Source organism: Microtus pennsylvanicus, chromosome 18, assembly GCF_037038515.1.
Source record: "Microtus pennsylvanicus isolate mMicPen1 chromosome 18, mMicPen1.hap1, whole genome shotgun sequence".
Classification (NCBI taxonomy): Eukaryota; Metazoa; Chordata; class Mammalia; order Rodentia; family Cricetidae; genus Microtus; species Microtus pennsylvanicus.
This window is the reverse complement of record NC_134596.1, coordinates 29,270,821-29,287,091: the sequence shown is the minus strand read 5'-3', so window position 1 is coordinate 29,287,091 and position 16,271 is coordinate 29,270,821. Positions and strand designations below refer to the sequence as shown.

General features: G+C 49.9%; 1 protein-coding gene across 2 annotated transcripts in view; it reads right to left on the bottom strand.

The window, feature by feature from the left end:
* Slc28a1 (solute carrier family 28 member 1) overlaps positions 1 to 16,271 on the bottom strand; it is a 39,359-nt gene that overhangs the window by 2,870 nt on the left and 20,218 nt on the right. Inside the window, exons 8-13 of one of the 2 annotated variants that reach the window (XM_075952506.1) lie at positions 14,494 to 14,574; positions 12,260 to 12,340; positions 10,658 to 10,783; positions 4,795 to 4,925; positions 1,917 to 2,085; positions 1,636 to 1,833 (exon numbers count right to left, since the gene is read on the bottom strand). In XM_075952506.1, the coding sequence (XP_075808621.1) occupies positions 1,636 to 1,833; positions 1,917 to 2,085; positions 4,795 to 4,925; positions 10,658 to 10,783; positions 12,260 to 12,340; positions 14,494 to 14,574 (786 nt within the window). The remainder of the gene's footprint in view (positions 1 to 1,635; positions 1,834 to 1,916; positions 2,086 to 4,794; positions 4,926 to 10,657; positions 10,784 to 12,259; positions 12,341 to 14,493; positions 14,575 to 16,271) is intronic. The other variant, XM_075952507.1, reaches the window with a different exon arrangement.

The following is a 16,271-nucleotide window of genomic DNA, read 5'->3' as shown; positions in this document are numbered from 1 at the left end:
TTAACCACTAGTTAGGAAAGTTGCTCTGTGTGGAATCCTGCTCCCCGACCTCTGAGGAAGCTCCTGAAGAAATGACCCAGGGGGCAGGGACAGTTCTACACACTGAGAGTCATTTCAACATTGCCATACACACAGCCAAATAAGGAGTTCAAATGAATGACCCAACAGCACAAGACCGGTAAAGATGGTGAGACCCTCACATTTGAGCCTGTGAGATGGGAAATGCTAGGGGGAAATGCTTGCTGTTAAGGCTGACAGTCAACTGTCAATCAACTCCTCCAAGTTGTTCCCTGGCTTCCATGTGTGCAACACACACACACACACACACACTGAAATAACTAGTATCAAATAATTTAAAGATACATGGAATTTTGGATCAGGGCATGGTGGCAAATACCTTTAATCTCAGCACTCAGGAGGCAAAGACTATAAGACTAGCCTGGTCTACAGGGGGAATTTCAGAACAGCCAAGGCTACACAGAAAAGACCTGTCTCTTAAAAAAAAAAACGGGGGAGGGGACATAAATTTCAAATGTGTAACTCAGTGTTTAGTATGCACAACAAGGGCCTGGTTCCATCTCCAACACTGAAAATTGATGGAGGAAGGTCATTGGCTAATAAAGGAACTGCGTTGGCCCATTTCATTGGTTAGAAGATAGGTGGGAGGAGTAAACAGAACAAAACGCTGGGAGGAAGAGGAAGTGAGGTCAGACTCGACAGCTCTCCTCTCGGGAGCAGACGCCTCAGCAGAGGCGCCATGCCCCGATCCCGGGCAGACACACGCGATGAAGCTCTGACCTAGAATCTTCCCGGTAAGACTGGTGCTCACAGATTTTTAGAGATGGGTTGATTGGGATATCAGAATTAGCCAGTAAGGGCTAGAGCTAAGGGCCAAGCAGTGATTAAAAGAATACAGTGTCTGTGTAATTATTTCGGGGCATAAGCTAGCCGAGCAGGCGGCTGGGGTGTTGGGGACGCAGCCCCGCCGCAGCTCCATATTACTACAAAGAAAATAAAAATCTACATACGTCTTAAAGATGAGGGAGAAAGCTGGCTACGCTGTAGGCCTATAGTAACTGTGAATTCTGTCTTAGGAGAAAAAAAAAGATGTTCTCGTGGAGGCTCGTACCTGTAATTCCCAACATTATGTTCTGACTTTGTATTCTTGCAGAAAGGCTGTCATAGGTCTTGTGTCATTTTGTTCATGGTGGTGTTTTTAGAATAAATGCCAAGGAAATAAGCCAAGCCCTACACCGTGTGTATCACCAGGGACTGAGGTGGAGGGTCTCCCAGCTCACTCGTTCTTTAGCTCACTGGGGAATCCCACATGCCCCTTTGGAGGAGAGGTGGCAGGCGTTACATCCCTGTTTTCCAAAAGAGAGGCACAACACAGCAGCTCACCCAAGGCCAAAGCTAGCAGTGGCCCATCTGGAATTTGGTCTCAGACAAATCTCTTTTGGGAGCTCACAGTGCAGCCCCGATGTCTGTCTGGTCTTCCAGGAGAGCAGGATATGGGTGCTTAAGCGTCACCCCAGTGTGTCTCAGGCAGGCCCAGAGAAACACAAAAACAGTTGCCAGGGGCCCCAGGGAATGCTGGGCCATCCCCGTGCTGCCAGGAAGGAATGGGGCACTCACAGAGATCCACTGTTTCTGGTCACCGATCCACTCCTCAGCCCCTGCCAGGCGGCGCTGTTTGTACTGGGAAAGCTCCTGATAGGCCACAAACTCATTCAGAAACAGTTTGACGCCCAGCAGCTCAGCCACCACCGGACAGTCCTCCCAGGCCACGCCCATCAAGAAGGCCACAGGCCGCAGGATGTAGGAGCAGATGAGCTGCGGATAAAGAGATCTGGGTCAGACAGGGTCTCCATCCGTCGTTTCCTATCCCGAGACCCTCCCCTCCACCACAGGCACACCTGGAAGCTGAGTCCCTGGATATCCACCATGTCCCCCAGCCAGGAAAGGGCAGCGTTGATGAAGGCCAGGACAGCCAGGATGGCAATCAGGTTGGCAGCAATGTTGGCGACGACCTTCACTGAGATGGCAGCCCCAGAGCTGGCTGCTTCCACGAGGTTCCGAGCGTCTCTACCGTTGGGATCAATAGGTGTCATTACTAGTATTCCCCAGAAACAGGAAAGCTCCCCCACCCACGTTATAGGTCCAAAGAGGGACCTTGGACAGAGGGCTTCAGAACCAAGGAGGCTTGTTTTCTTTCCGAGACCCGAGACCGGGAGAGAAAAGAACTTCAACACAGAAATAAGAGAAGGAAAGGGGAAACTGCTGTCAAGGAATGAGGAAAACAAAAATAAATAAATAAATAAATAAATAAATAAATAAATAAATAAATAAATAAAATGTCCCTCCAAAAAAAAAAAAAAAAAAAAGAATGAGGAAAACGCCCAGGTTCTGGGCTGCAGTGCAGGACAGTTGATAATTCAGTGCCTTTGGTCACTTGCAAGCAGGCTGGCCCCAACCACACTGTGCTGTAAATTCAATATTCCACTCACATTTTGAGAATCTGAGACAAGGTAGGGAGGCAAAAAATATTTTAGCTTTTGTTTTATTTTGTTGAGACAAGGTCTCTCTATGTAGCCCTGGTTATCCTGGAACTCATGATGTAGACCAAGCTGGCCTAGAACTCATAGAGATCCACTTGCCTCTCAAGTGCTGAGATTAAAGACCTGCACCACCATGCCTGGTCTCTTATTATTTTTATGGGTCACCTGATGGAATGAAAATATTTTTGATATATTGGTTAGAGCAAAATATCTTATTAAGAACATCTGTTTCTTTTTATTTTTAAAAAGCGACCAGAAGCCAGGCTTGAGGGCACACACCTTTAATCCCAGCAGATCTCTGTAAGTTTGAGGCCAGCTTGGTCTACATAGTGAGTTCCGAGCCAGCTACGTCTAAAAAAGATGCTTGCTGCCAAGGCTGATGACCTGGGTCTGATGCTTGGGACCCACATGGTAGAAGCAGAGCGTTAACTCCCATGGGAGTTGGCAGGGACCAGCCTGCTTTCAAGAGGCTAGAGATACATGGAGCTATCAACTCTGCCTTTGCAGAAACCTGATCTTGTCTCGGTTCTGTGACCAGCAGCCCCCTTTCCCTCTTGAGGTTCTTTTCTTTCTCTGAGGGTGCTCTGAATGTCGCGGAGCCTCCACACAAGTGCTGTGACACACATGAACACACTCATGCACACACACGATCAATAACGGAAATGCAGTTAGAAGGTGTCAAGGGGCTGGAGAGACGGCTCAACGGTGAGGAGATCGATCTTGCTGCTTATAGAGGACTCAGGTTTAGTTCCCAGACCCTGACAGCTTACAACTGTCCCTAACTCTAGCTAACTGGGGGATCTGTTTCCTTCTGCTCTCCAAGGACACCAGGAATGCATGCAGTACACTTACATGCAGGCAAAACCAATAATATACATAAAAGAAAAAGAAAAAAGCCAGTAAATATGCATGTGTATAAAGATGTTTACTAGAAAATATATATAAAAAAAGTTAGGCATGTAATTCAGCTGGTAGAGTGCTTGCCTAGCAGGTACAAGACTCTGGGTTCGATTCTCCAACACCCCATAAATTGGATGTGATAGTACACCTATAATCCCAACATGCAGGCATTAGAGGCAAAAGGTCAGAAGTTCAAGGTTATCCTCAGATACCTAGCCAGTTTGAGACTAGATGGGGTACTTGAGACCTCGTCTCAAAAGGGGGGGGGGGCATATGGACAGGAGGAAGAAGAGAAGAGGAAAAAGAGAAAGAGAAAGAGAAAGAGGAAGAGGGGGGATGATAGAGGTAAGTTACAATCTATTTCCCAGGAGAGAGCAGCCCCAAAGCCTCAAGATGTGTGAATAACACACAAAAAGTTTAGGTAATTCACACGTGGGTCTTTTACACTTCTGAGGGTTGAGACAGGGCCTCACAGAGCCTAGGCTAGCCGGGAATGCTTCCATCTCCCAGGTGCTGGGATCACGGACATAAGATACCACACCCAGAGTCTTTTCACCAGTTTTAAAGGATTGGCTAATGGTGATGGCTAAGACCCTGACAACGGCCTGTTAGGACCTGACACGCCACTTGTCAATGTAAGGCTGCCACCTGGTGGTCAGAGCTCAGGCGTGCAGAGACGGTAGCAAGGAGCAACACTGGCCCTCATCAAGAACTGAGCCCCACTCTGAACTGAGCTTGAACTCCGTGAACCTTGACCAGTCCTTCTTTTCTTCCTGGTCAGAAGCAGATTATGACTTGAAAAATGCATTCAGTACTTGTTTTTTTTTTCTTAGTTTTGTCCTGTTGATATGAGTCTCACTATGGAGCCCAAGCTGGTTCAGACTTTGCTATGTAGTTAGGCTGGCCATTTTCCTACCTCATTCAACAAGTCTGTGTTCGGGTTGGAGAGATGGGTCACAGGTTAGAAGTAACTGGCTGCACTTCCAGAGGACCCGAGTTCAATTCCAGGACCCGAATGGAGGCTCATAACCAACCCATATGGAGGCTCATAACCTAAGCCACATGGAGGTTCCGGTTCCAGGGGATTCCATACCCTCTTCTGGCCTCCTCAAGCTCACGGTACAGATACAGGCATGCAAGCAAATGCTCATACATAGTAAATAAATCAATTAGTTCTTTTAAAAAAGAGTCTGTTTTTGCATGTGAAGCCAAGGTAGTGATGGGAGAGAGAGCTCCGTGGGAGATGGAAATGAGGCAAGGACAGCATGTTCCTCGCTACCCCTGATCTGCGACCCAGCACCCGTGCCCTCTGCGATAGCCCCCCTGCTGCTCTCACCCATAAGTCAGCTTCACCCCTTCCTCACTCCGGAACTTGGACTCCTCCACCTCGGGGTAGACCAGCTTGGAGAGGGCCAAAGCGCAAGGGGCCGCCATCACGGAGGCAGCAATTAAGGAGGCGGCATCGATCTGCAGAAACAACCAAGAGTGTGAGCCAGGGCTGGTAATAGTAGAGTCTCTGGCTAGCATGCACAGAGCCCTGGATTTGATCTCTAGAATCACAGAACCAGACGTGGAGTTGCAGGCCTGTAATCCCAGCACTCGGGAAGTAGGAAGAGGAAGGTCAGAAAGCCAAGGTCATCCTCAGCTGCACAGTGGAGTTCAAGGTTTCCCTGAGAACCTGTCTCAAAATATAAACAAATAAATAAACGACGTGAGGTTATGCGGGACAGGCAGAACAAACGTGGCAGAGGGACAAGTTCTAAAGTTACCCCATTAGTATGATCTCACTGCTGGCACGGTCATTAATAATCCCTTTTATGCTCTGAGGCTTTCCCAGTACTTCTGCAAGGGCCCACGGGGTGGCTGAGCAGGTAAAGGCGCTTGCTGTCAAGCCTGAAAACCTGAGTCCAATCCCTGGAAAGGACATGGCGGAAGAGAACCGACTGCTGCACGTTGTCCTCTGCCTTCCACCCGCACGCACATATGTGCACACAAATGATACACTGGTTCCTTTCCTGGCACCAGGCCAGCTGGAAACGGTGGTGTGGTCCTGTAATGTTAGTACTCTGGGGATGATGGGTTGGAAAGATGCTTCCACTGTTAAGAATGTTTGCTGCTCTTACAGAGGACTTGAGTTCAGTTCCCAGTCCCTCATCAGACAGCTCAAAACTTATGGCCTTTTCTTGGCCTTTAGTCCCAGCAGAGGCAGGTAGACCTCGGTGAGTTCAAGACCAGCCTGGTCTATGTAGTAAATTCCAGACCAGTCGGAGCTACATGATGAGAGCCTGTCTCAAAAGATGGAGAAGGAAGAGGAGATGAGAGAAGGAGATGGGTGAGTTTGCATGGGCCAATTAAAGCAGACGGCAGAAGTTCTGAGGGAACAGCCAGGAAGTGCTGGGGCAGAAGAAGGCCTGAAGATCTTCAGGGTCTCTGCAGGCTCCGAAATCCTCCTTCTTTTTTCCAAACCGCTTGCTTCTCCTTAGCCAGAAGCAGAAACCACACGGAGTGTGAAAACGAAGTGTCGCTCACAAAGGCTCAAGTGTTGAGGCTTGGTCCTCAGCCGATGCAACAAAGGAGCCACTGACTTATAGCAGGGAGGGGCTGGCTTCTCCAGCAGGCTAATCCATCAACACACTGAATCCGAGGGAAAGCCTGGTTGGAAGAGTGGGTCACTGGGACACACCTTTAAGGGTACATCTTGCGCCCAGACGCCTCCTCTCTGTCTCTCTGCTTCCCTGGCTGCCAGGAGGTAGGCCGGGTATTGTTCTACCGCACCTCAGCCATGTCGTTCCATCTCCACACAAGCCCGCAGTGAGTATGAGCGGAAACCTCTTCAGGCGTGATAATTGAAAGGCTAAATCTTCATTTTCAGGGTTTCTCTGGGGTGCTTTTTCATAGAAACAGAAAACCCACTCACACACCATGAAACGAACCTGCGACGGCCCCAACTCCTCTGCCACCAGCACTGGATGGCAGGCCCAGGACCCCAATCCTTCCCCAAGAAAGGGCGATTTGAACTTTCAGGGATTCACTGGTCTCCTCCCTGACTGCCCAGCTCCAGTGTAGACAATATTACACCTGCAGTCTGGGGCTTCTCTGTTCGCCAGCATGGATCCTGACCTATTCTTCAGCTTGAAGAGCCCACCGGTTGGCAAGCTTCGATCTTAGTGGGGATCACATATTCCAGAGGCATTGAAGTCCCAGCCTCAAATCCCACAGTGACCATTCCCGCTCTTCACAGAGGCGGAGACCTGCATGCAGGTCAGGAAGCTGGCCCTGCTTCATCCCACACCAGCCTACTGAGCCTCTTGCCCCCAGCCCTGTCTCTAGGAGCTCAATCAAGAATGCCTTCTACCCGGTGTCCCCCGTGGAAAGAGGGGACAAGGGCAACACCCCCTTTCAGAAAGGAAACAAAGGAGCCAGTTACCGGGCAGGTTTCCCATCTTACGCTGACCACCTTTTCGGCACCATGCTACGTGTTTTCTGCCCATCTTCAGTCCACCTACGGCGGTCAGGCGGCAAGTCCAGCTGCCCATTTTATAGGAGTGGAGATGAAACGTCAGAGTCACGTTGCCCACTCAGGATCTTGAAGACCCTGTTCCACTTGGGGACAATTCAGTACGAAACATGAGTGGCCATCTCCTGAATGTTCCCCCGACCAGCTTGGGTTCAGAGGCCCCTGCGCCAAGAGACCCGCCTGCTTGGATCTGCAGTAAAAGCTGGCATCTACTCTAGAGCCTTTGGAACAATGGCACAGTTAGAAATGGATGTGGCGGTTGCAGTAGAATGATCCAAGTGTGTGACAAAGAGAAGACCTAGGCCACCGCTGTCCAATACAAACATGACGGAGAACACAAATACACTCTTACACCTGTCCCGTGTCTTTTCCATAGGATCTCGTGTACCTCAGGCTCCTCTCGAAAGTTGCTGTGCGGTTGATGATAACCTTGAACTTGTGATCTTTCTCCTCTACCTCCCCGGTGCCGGGCCTCTAAGACATGTGACGTCACCGACACATTTACTGTGGCCAGCAGCCACATCTTTTAAAGTGCTAAGGAAACCAGGCCTGGGAGGAGCAAGTTGGTAACACTAGTTGGGAAGCTGAGGCAGGAGGTCATCAGGCCAGGCCAGTCAAAGTAACTTAGTGAGACACTATTTAAAAAAAACAAAGGAAGGAAGGAAGGAAGAAACCTTAGCTCAGTGGTACAGCATTTGCCTAGCATTTGGGATAGAGGCCCTGGGTTCGCTCTACAGCACAGAAGAAAGAATGAAAGAGGAGGAGAGAGAGAGAGAGGTCTAGTTCATTTGTAATGTGTTTTAATTAACCCAGTGTATCTCCAAAGTCTTTCTTTCCACCCACATAATAAAATAAACTTATTTAATAAAACATCTTAATTTTTTCTGTGCAAAGCCTCTTGCACACCTCTTTGGAAACCAGCCATGTTTTCAAGTGCTCAGCAGCTCCCAGCTACCGTGTTGGCCAGGTCCTAGAACTAGCCAGATACCTGCAATGGGAAGGATGTGGGCGAAGGGTCAGAAGCTGAGCCACAAAGAACAATGTGTGAACTGCGGGGAGACAGCTCAGCAGGTGAGAGCACTTGTCTTAACAAGCCTTAGAAAAAAAGTGGGGGCTGGAGCGCTGGCTCAGCGGTTAAGAGCACTGACTGCTCTTCCAGAGGTCATGAGTTCAATTCCCAGCAACCACATGGTAGCTCACAACCATCTATGAGAATCTGGTGTCCTCTTCTGGCCTGCAGGCATGCATGCAGACAGAACACTGTATACATAATAAATAAATAATTAAAAAACAAAACAAACAAACAAAAAAAAACAAGCCTTAGTTCAATGCCCAGAGCCCATGGTGGAAGGAGAGAACCAGCTCCCAAAGTTGTCTTCCTCCTCCATGTACATGCCTTTGACATGTGCGTCCCTGTGCTCATACACAAACAATAACAGCAGCAAAAAAAAAAAAAAAAGAATTTGTGAACTGGGAGTGTAGCTCAACAACTTGCCTGGCACGTTTGAAACCCAGCTGGACAAAAAGGGGGAGTCTCCATGGATAGGGCAGGAGGCCAGGCAATGACCTGCTAAGGGCAGGTGGGGGCAGAAGAGAGCTTCTCTGCTGCCCTGGAGGGGAGGAGTGGAGCGGGGGAAGAGGAAAGGAGGGGGAGGAGTGGAGCAGGGAAGAGGAAAGGAGGGGGAGGGAGGGAAGGGAGAAGGTCAGCTACATCCTTTCCCTCCCCCTGTTATGGTTGCAGCCTGGGGCTTTCCCTGGGGAGCCCTGTGGCAACCCCCACACATCTGTAGGGCTACAGAGGAGGGGGTAGCCAGGCTGTCAGCTGGGAGGAAAAATGTCCCCCGGGGCCAGACAGACCTGGACTCGAGACTGAAAAAGAGAGGAAGGAACTGAGTTTTAAGCCAGATGGTGGAAAGGGATAAAGGTCTTCCCGTGTGGATGGTCTTTGCCTTAATGGCTCAAACAGATCATTTTTACATGGAGGTCGTCTTAGAGTGATAAGCGTTTTTGTAGAAATTGCACCTGGCATTTTGAATCGTCATCTTTTCTAGGCTAAGCAAATGTGGTGGGATGCTTTCTGGTAATGCTGGTGGCAGCAGCCAGCCAAGCCCCAGATCCAGGTCTGCCCCTACATTCAGGCGGGGGGAAGGCTTGGTGCTGACAGTATAATGTCTCCAATGGAGCAGAGTAGACATATTCCATGTATTTTCATCTTACGATACATTTGTAGATGTGTTTACTGGGCATAGTCCAATACAGCCAACTGTCCTTAAGTTTTCTTTTTGTTTTATTTTATTGAAGTGGGGTTTCACTATGTGACCATGGCTGGCGCTGAACTTTTAATCCTCCTGTCTCAGTTTCTGGAGTGTCGTGATTATAGGTGTATTTTATTTTTTTAGTGTGGAACTCAGGGCTTTTCAGATGTCGGCAAACGCTACTTGTGAGATAGATCTCTTGTCTCTTAAGTCCTAGCTAACGACTGGAGGCCTCTGCAAAGCTCACGTGGCTGGAAAGAACATGGGACTGATTCCTAACACTGACCATGACGCCCAGAGCCAAGGTAAGACATTTCAAGACCTTCACCTGTGAAAATAGTATGTCCAATATGTCGCTATGAGAAACAGTTCCACGAACAAAGTTTGGGGTTTCAGTTTTTGTGTTTTGTTTTTTCTGTGTTTGATTTTTGAGGCAGGATAACCTCCAGATCTATATGTAGCTAATGACCTGGAACTTCTGGTCCTCTTGCCTGTACCTCACACGTGCTAAGATTACAGCTCTTTAAAAAATGTATGGGGATAGGGTGGGAGGGGATGATACACGCTTTCAATCTCAACACTTGGGAGGCAGAGGCAGGCTGATCTCTGTGAGTTCTAGGCTAGCCTGGTCTACAAAGCGAGTTCCAGGACAGCCAGGACTACAATAGAAAGATCCTGTCTCAAAACAAGCAAACAAAACATCAAACCAAGCTGGGTATGGTGGTGCACACCTTTAGTCCCAACACTGAGAGAACTGAAGCAGGCGGATCTCTGTGAGTTCGAGACCAGCCTGGTCTACAGAGTGAGCTCCAGGCCAGCCAAGGAGCTGTCTCAAACGACAACAAAATTCATCAAACCCACAACAAATGCTTCGTTTACTCCCACAACACACAAAGATAACTGTGATAGTTACAAAGGGAAAAAGATATCAGACCGGAGCGCTGAGTGTGAAATCACAAGCAGGCTCACTGCATTTCTCTGAGCATCAGTGTCAGGTGCTCTCTCAGGGACAGAAGCTCCTCTCTGCCCGTGCTATCGCACTGTGAACTAGGGCCCAATTCACACCACTGGGTTGACCCATGAAAGCGTTATGATATATATCATCATTTAGGAGCAAAGGAAAGACATGACCCCCTCCCTCCATGACACACAAAAGCCTCAATTTGCTTATCTAGAAAATAGGGATATTAGAGAGACCAGCATAGTGCCCAAACAGAAGAGCTTAGCGAAGGGAATTCTGGGAATCTGCCCCAAAAGCCATGTGAAAAGCCTGAGCAAGTGGTTCAGCCCAACAAGCCTTCCTTGCTCAGGAAAAGCTGGGCTTTGAGACAGAGGGGGGACAACCCGAGCTGCTGTGACTGTGTGGGGGTGTTAGAAAGGCAATTCTAGGGCTTTGGCATAACCAAACAACAGAAGGTTCTACCTACCCCAAAAGAGATATAGGCGCCCAGGAGGCTGCCGGCAATAGTGGCGTAGCCTCCAGTCATGACAACGTGAACTTCGGAGAGTGTCATGTCTGCCAGGTAGGGCCGGATGAGCAGGGGAGCTTCAGTCTATAAACAAGACAGACAAAGACAATGAGCAGGGGTGGCTGGGCCCCGTCCTCACCGCCCCTGCCCCTGAAGGGGTGGTCACGGTGCACGACGAGGAATCTCAGAGGATGAGACAGAAGGGTGGGGTCCTATTCAGCTGGGTCTCTCTGGACCTCACTGTCCTCCCAGCTCTGTGGAAGAACCGCCACACCACAATGCTCCCTGTGTTGACACATACCATGTGCCTCAAACCCAGGCACCTCCTCGTGGCTTCCTATCTGAGACAGAAAAGACCCTCCTTTTCCAGGGGAGCAAACAGAAGCCTGAACGTCTGTGGATGCCAAGGGGAGTACCACTAAGAGAGGAGCTGGGTAAGCAACGGGCATTTGCTCTGGGACCTGTGGGGAAGTCTGGGGCCACTCTGTGCAGTACAGCTATGGAGCCACTGGGGTCTCAGTACTGCTCTGCAGGGTAGGGAGATAAAGAGAATGACGGCTAATCTTCAGAATCACCATGGAAACACACCTCTTGGGGCATCCGTAAGGATGCTTTCAGAGAGTTCTAACTGAGGAGGGATGACCCACCAAACCTGAAAGTGGACAGCATTATCCAACAGGCTGGGGCCCAGGATGAATACAAACTAGAGATAAAAGCAAGAGGATCAGCCCCTGAAGGCCTTTAGCCCAGCACTCAGAAGGAAGAGGCGGGTGGATCTCTGAGTTCAAGGTCAGCTTGGTCTACAGAGGGAGTTCCAGGACAGCCGGGGCTGCACCGGGAAACCCTGTCTCAAAATACAAAACAAAACAAACAAAAGCCTAAAAAGAGAGACAGAGACGGATAGAGAGAGTGTGTGTGTGTGGGAGTTTGTTTTGGGAACAACTTGTCTGCAACCACATCTGTCTGCAACACCAAACATGCAAACTATGAAACCCTTTGAAATTAGCATGCTTGCACCATAATAAAAAAAAAGGCCAGCATTTTCCTAAACCGCTTGATATGGCTGTCTCTCAGGGACTCCCTGACTTGCACAGTTTTCTTTCTCATGGAGGTTGGGCCTGAAGAGAGTTGGGAGTCCTGGTGCCTACAGAGCCATAGTTATTCTGAAAATACATTTTAGACAGAGGAAAGCGGAGAGAAAAGATATGGTGGAAAGAAGCCTGCTCAGGAAACAACAACAACAAAAAAAAAGCTAAATGTTGTCGTCACTTATCTCTGGGGTATCTCGGCTGAACCATTCATACCTTGCTGGCCTTAGTTTCCCCATCTAAAGCCTGAGAGTCTCTAAGCTGATGGCAACAGCCTAGGATGGAGTGGCAGAGGTGCCGAAAGGGCCATGTTTGGGTTTGGCATGACACAGGCAGGGCATGCAGCCACCAAACTGAGCATCCCTGGGCAGGAGCCTCTGATGACCTGGAGACAGATTCAAATGGCTCTCCCTTGAATTAAATTGGCTCCCTGCCCCACCTCCAGACTGGTTTGGGTAGCTGCAGCACCCACCTGGCTCACAAAGATGTTTCCTGCCACACTCAGGGTCTCAGTGGCTGAGGTGCCCATGGTGACCTGCATCAGCCAGGCAATCTGGAAGAAAACAGAGTGCTCGTGAGTGGACATTGGCAAGCGCAGACTCACAAAGAACTGGAGGACAAAGGTAACTTAGAAGTCTTCCTTCCAGCTCAGGGCCCTGCTGTGGTTTGAATGGCCTCTCCAAAACTCATGTTGAAATTTAATTAGCACTGGGGTAGTATTAAGAGGTGAGCAGGGAGCTGGGGAGATGATGGCTCAGTCAGTCAGGTACAGACTTCCAGCTGCCGTGTAAAACGTATGCGCCTGGAATCCCAGTGCTGGGAAGACGGAGACTGGGGGATCCCTGGGACTCACCAACCAACCAGCCTAGCCACATTGGTGAGCTCCAGGTTCAGCGAGAGATCCTGCCTCAGAAAATAAGGGGAAGGCTCAGCCAACTAGCACATCAGGTAAGGGCATTGGTCACCAAGCCTGATGACCGAGGTTGATCCCCAGGTCCCACACAGTGGAAAGAGAGAACCAACTCCTCCTCTGACTACTATACAAGTCTATGGCACATACACACACACAAAACAGAGATTTTATTTTTGTATTTGTTTTATGTGCCTGCATGTGCCTGAGGCTTACAGAAAAGGCATCAGATCTGCTGGGGCTGGAGTTACAGGGAGCTGTGATCTGCCAAGGTGAACACTGGGAACCCTACTAGGTCCTCTGCACGAACAGGACATATTCTTAGTTGCTGATCCATCTCTACAGCCCCCAGATAAATAATTAAAAAAAAACTGTTAGTTGGGCTTGGTGGCACACATTTTTAATTTTAGCACTCAAGAGGCAGAGGCAGGCAGATCTCTGAGTTCAAGGCCAGCCTCGTCCACACAGCGAGTTCTAGGGCTGCCGGAGCCACATAGGAAGACCCTGTCTCCAAAATAACATTTAAATTTCTTCACCATAGTGTCTAGCCTAGCTTTCCTCAGTTACTTCATTAGAGACTTCCTTTTCCAAGTAGTGTTTGGTAGCATGCCATGGTCTAGAGCTCTGTGGAAAGGGGTTTGGGACACACTGTATAGAAAATTCTTCCTTAGAACGTTTCTGCTCTGCTGCCACCTCGCAGCCTGTCCTTGTTCAGACTCTTGTCATAAGCGTTTGGAAATAAATCCCCTCCTCTCTTCCTCTTTTCCAGGCCCATCATTCTCGGGCCCTCCGACCCTGCTGCTATGGATTCAAGCCTTGCACTTTGCGGCTCATAGCAGCACCATGTGTCCAAGTCCACGCTTGAACACATTCTCCAGGTTCAGGGATTGTCCCCTCCCTGGATTCTGCCGGCTGTGCTCTTGACATAACCACAGGTCACTTTTTATTCTTGCTGCCCTCCAAAGGCGCTGACTTATTCTGAGCTCTGTCGGCTAAACCCTCAGCACTTTCTGTCAGGTCTGACACTGTGCAAGGCATTTCCAGCATCCTGGTGTGATACAGATCTCACAAACCTAAGCGCGTTTGGGCTGCCAAGATGGCTCAGCAGGTAAAGGTGCTTGCTGCCAAGCCTGACAGCCTGAGTTTGAACTCCAGGTCCCGTATGGCAGAAGGAGAAAATCAACTCCTGCAAAGCGTCTTCTGACCTCCACATGCGTAGCCTGGTATGTATACGTGCCTGCATGTGCATATGCGCACACGCAGTAAACAAACAAGTAACAAATGTAATAGGCTTTTCTAAGTAAGCACATTTATACCAGCTAAGGCCAACGTGGCCTAATGTTATCATCGCTCAACATCATTTTGGTATAAACAAAATTTTCTTCTAAAGCCTGTATTGCCTCACAGACTCCCCACCCTCCTTCCCATAGAGACTGCGTTGAATTTTGATGCCATTTTTTCCCCAGTGTTAGGGCAAAAGACCTTCTGAAGGGATGTTTGATTAGCAATAGATTCGGAGAGAATGTGAAATGTGGGCACAGAGGATTCTGGGAAGGCGTGGCCTCCAAAAGCAAGAGATTCTGGGAGGGTATGGACCCTGGGAGCAGAGGATTCTGGGAAGGTATAGATCCAGAAAGCAAGGAATTCTAGGGTAGGGAGGTAGACCTTGAGCCATGGGATTCTGGGAGAGTACGTTATGCTGAGGGCAGGGGCATCCTGGGATGACAGGATTCTAGAAGGGTGTAAACCTGAGAGCCGGTCTCTCGGAAGAACCAAGCACAGGCCTGAGGACTCACCTTCAGAATCACCCACTGCATGAGGCCCACGTAGTAGAGAACCGACATGACGCAGCTGAAGAAGACGATGATGGGCAGAACCTACGGGGAAACGGAGAAGCCCCTGCTTAGAGGTGCACGGCGGGGCCCTGGTCCACTCCCCCAAAGCCTTGTCTCTCAGGGGTCCCGGTTAGGTGCACGGCGGGGCCCTGGTCCACTCCCCCAAAGCCTTGTCTTTCAGGGGTCCCGGTTAGGTGCACGGCGGGGCCCTGGTCCACTCCCCCAAAGCCTTGTCTCTCAGGGGTCCCGGTTAGGTGCACGGCGGGGGCCCTGGTCCACTCCCCCAAAGCCTTGTCTCTCAGGGGTCCCAGTTAGGTGCGCGGTGGGGGCCCTGGTCCACTCCCCCAAAGCCTTGTCTCTCAGGGGTCCCGGTTAGGTGCGCAGTGGGGGCCCTGGTCCACACCCCCAAAGCCTGGCCCCCCAGGGGTCCTCCGGGTGCAGGGAGAAGCCTTGAAGTCAATGTGGGTGTCCCAGATGACCCCTGGAGGGGCTTATTTCAGGTCCCTGTCTCCCGTTCTGAGTAAGGCCACCGAAGACCCCCACTTCTCCCCAACCCGAGCCTGTGCTGGGCTGTGGGGGTAGGGACTGCTTTTACCACCCGTTTCTTTATCTCCATCTCGAGGATGAATCCTTGGGATTGCCATGAGGGGTAAAGGTGCTGGCTCAGCTCTAGCACTCTGATGGACTCTCCTACTTCTTTGTGAGCTCAGTTCTGGTCCATGGCCCAATTGGCCACCTGCACTGTGGGCCTGAATGGCGGAACCCTCCTTATTGTGGCTTTCTGCTTCTGTTCAGGGTCGTCAAACTTGGAGCAGACTTCTCCTGGCCCTGCAATTAGCACCTCATCCTGCCACCCTGCTTCCTCTTTGGTCATGCCAGGGTCCTCACATCCATTCCTTCCCTTCCAGGTCCACAGCCCCACCCCGGGGCTCTCATGCTACAGCTCTTTTATTTATTTTTAAAGATTTATTTTATTGTTTTAATGATAGTAGATGGGGGGACGTGGTACGTGTGCATGAGTGTGGGCGCCTGCAGAAGCCAAGAGCGGGTATCAGATGCCCTGGGGCGGGAATCACAGATGGCTGTGAAATGCCTGACGCAGGTACTAGGAACCAAACTTGCATGCGTTCTTCGCTGCTAAGCCGTCTCTCCAGCCCCACTTCCACCCATTTATAGTAACAGAACTTGCATGTCTTTGAACAGAGGCCTGACTTCATAGTCCACAGCATGGCCACATAGAGTGAACTAAATGTCAGGAAATGAGAACGGGGACGCTCTGGGAGTCCCTTGAGAAGCTAGCACCCACATCTTGAGTATATGGTCTTTTCCTAAGCCCTTCTTGCTCCCTCAATGCTCCTGCTAAGAATAAAACTGGGGAATAGGAGAGTAGGAGGAAGTCCCTCTGGGAGCTTGGGAGAGGCTTCTCAAGGCAGGTTATCAAGCTGAGCTTGGTGGCGCACACCTTTAGTCCCAGCGTAGGAGGGGCAGAGGCAGGGCGGATCCTGTGCAGCAAGTTTCAGGACAGCCAGGAAACCTTATCTTGGAAAAACAAACAAAAACCAGGCTGTTAAATGAGAAAAGGAGAGGCTTACTATGGGCCTATAATGTATTATTACAGGATGGAAAGGCAAGAAGTGTATGTGGACCATTCAAAGGGTTGACCAGTGGCAGGGGACATCTGAAAGGAAGTGGCCAAGGGGACATGCACCTCTTAGGTTCTTGTTCCCATTGAAGTGTTT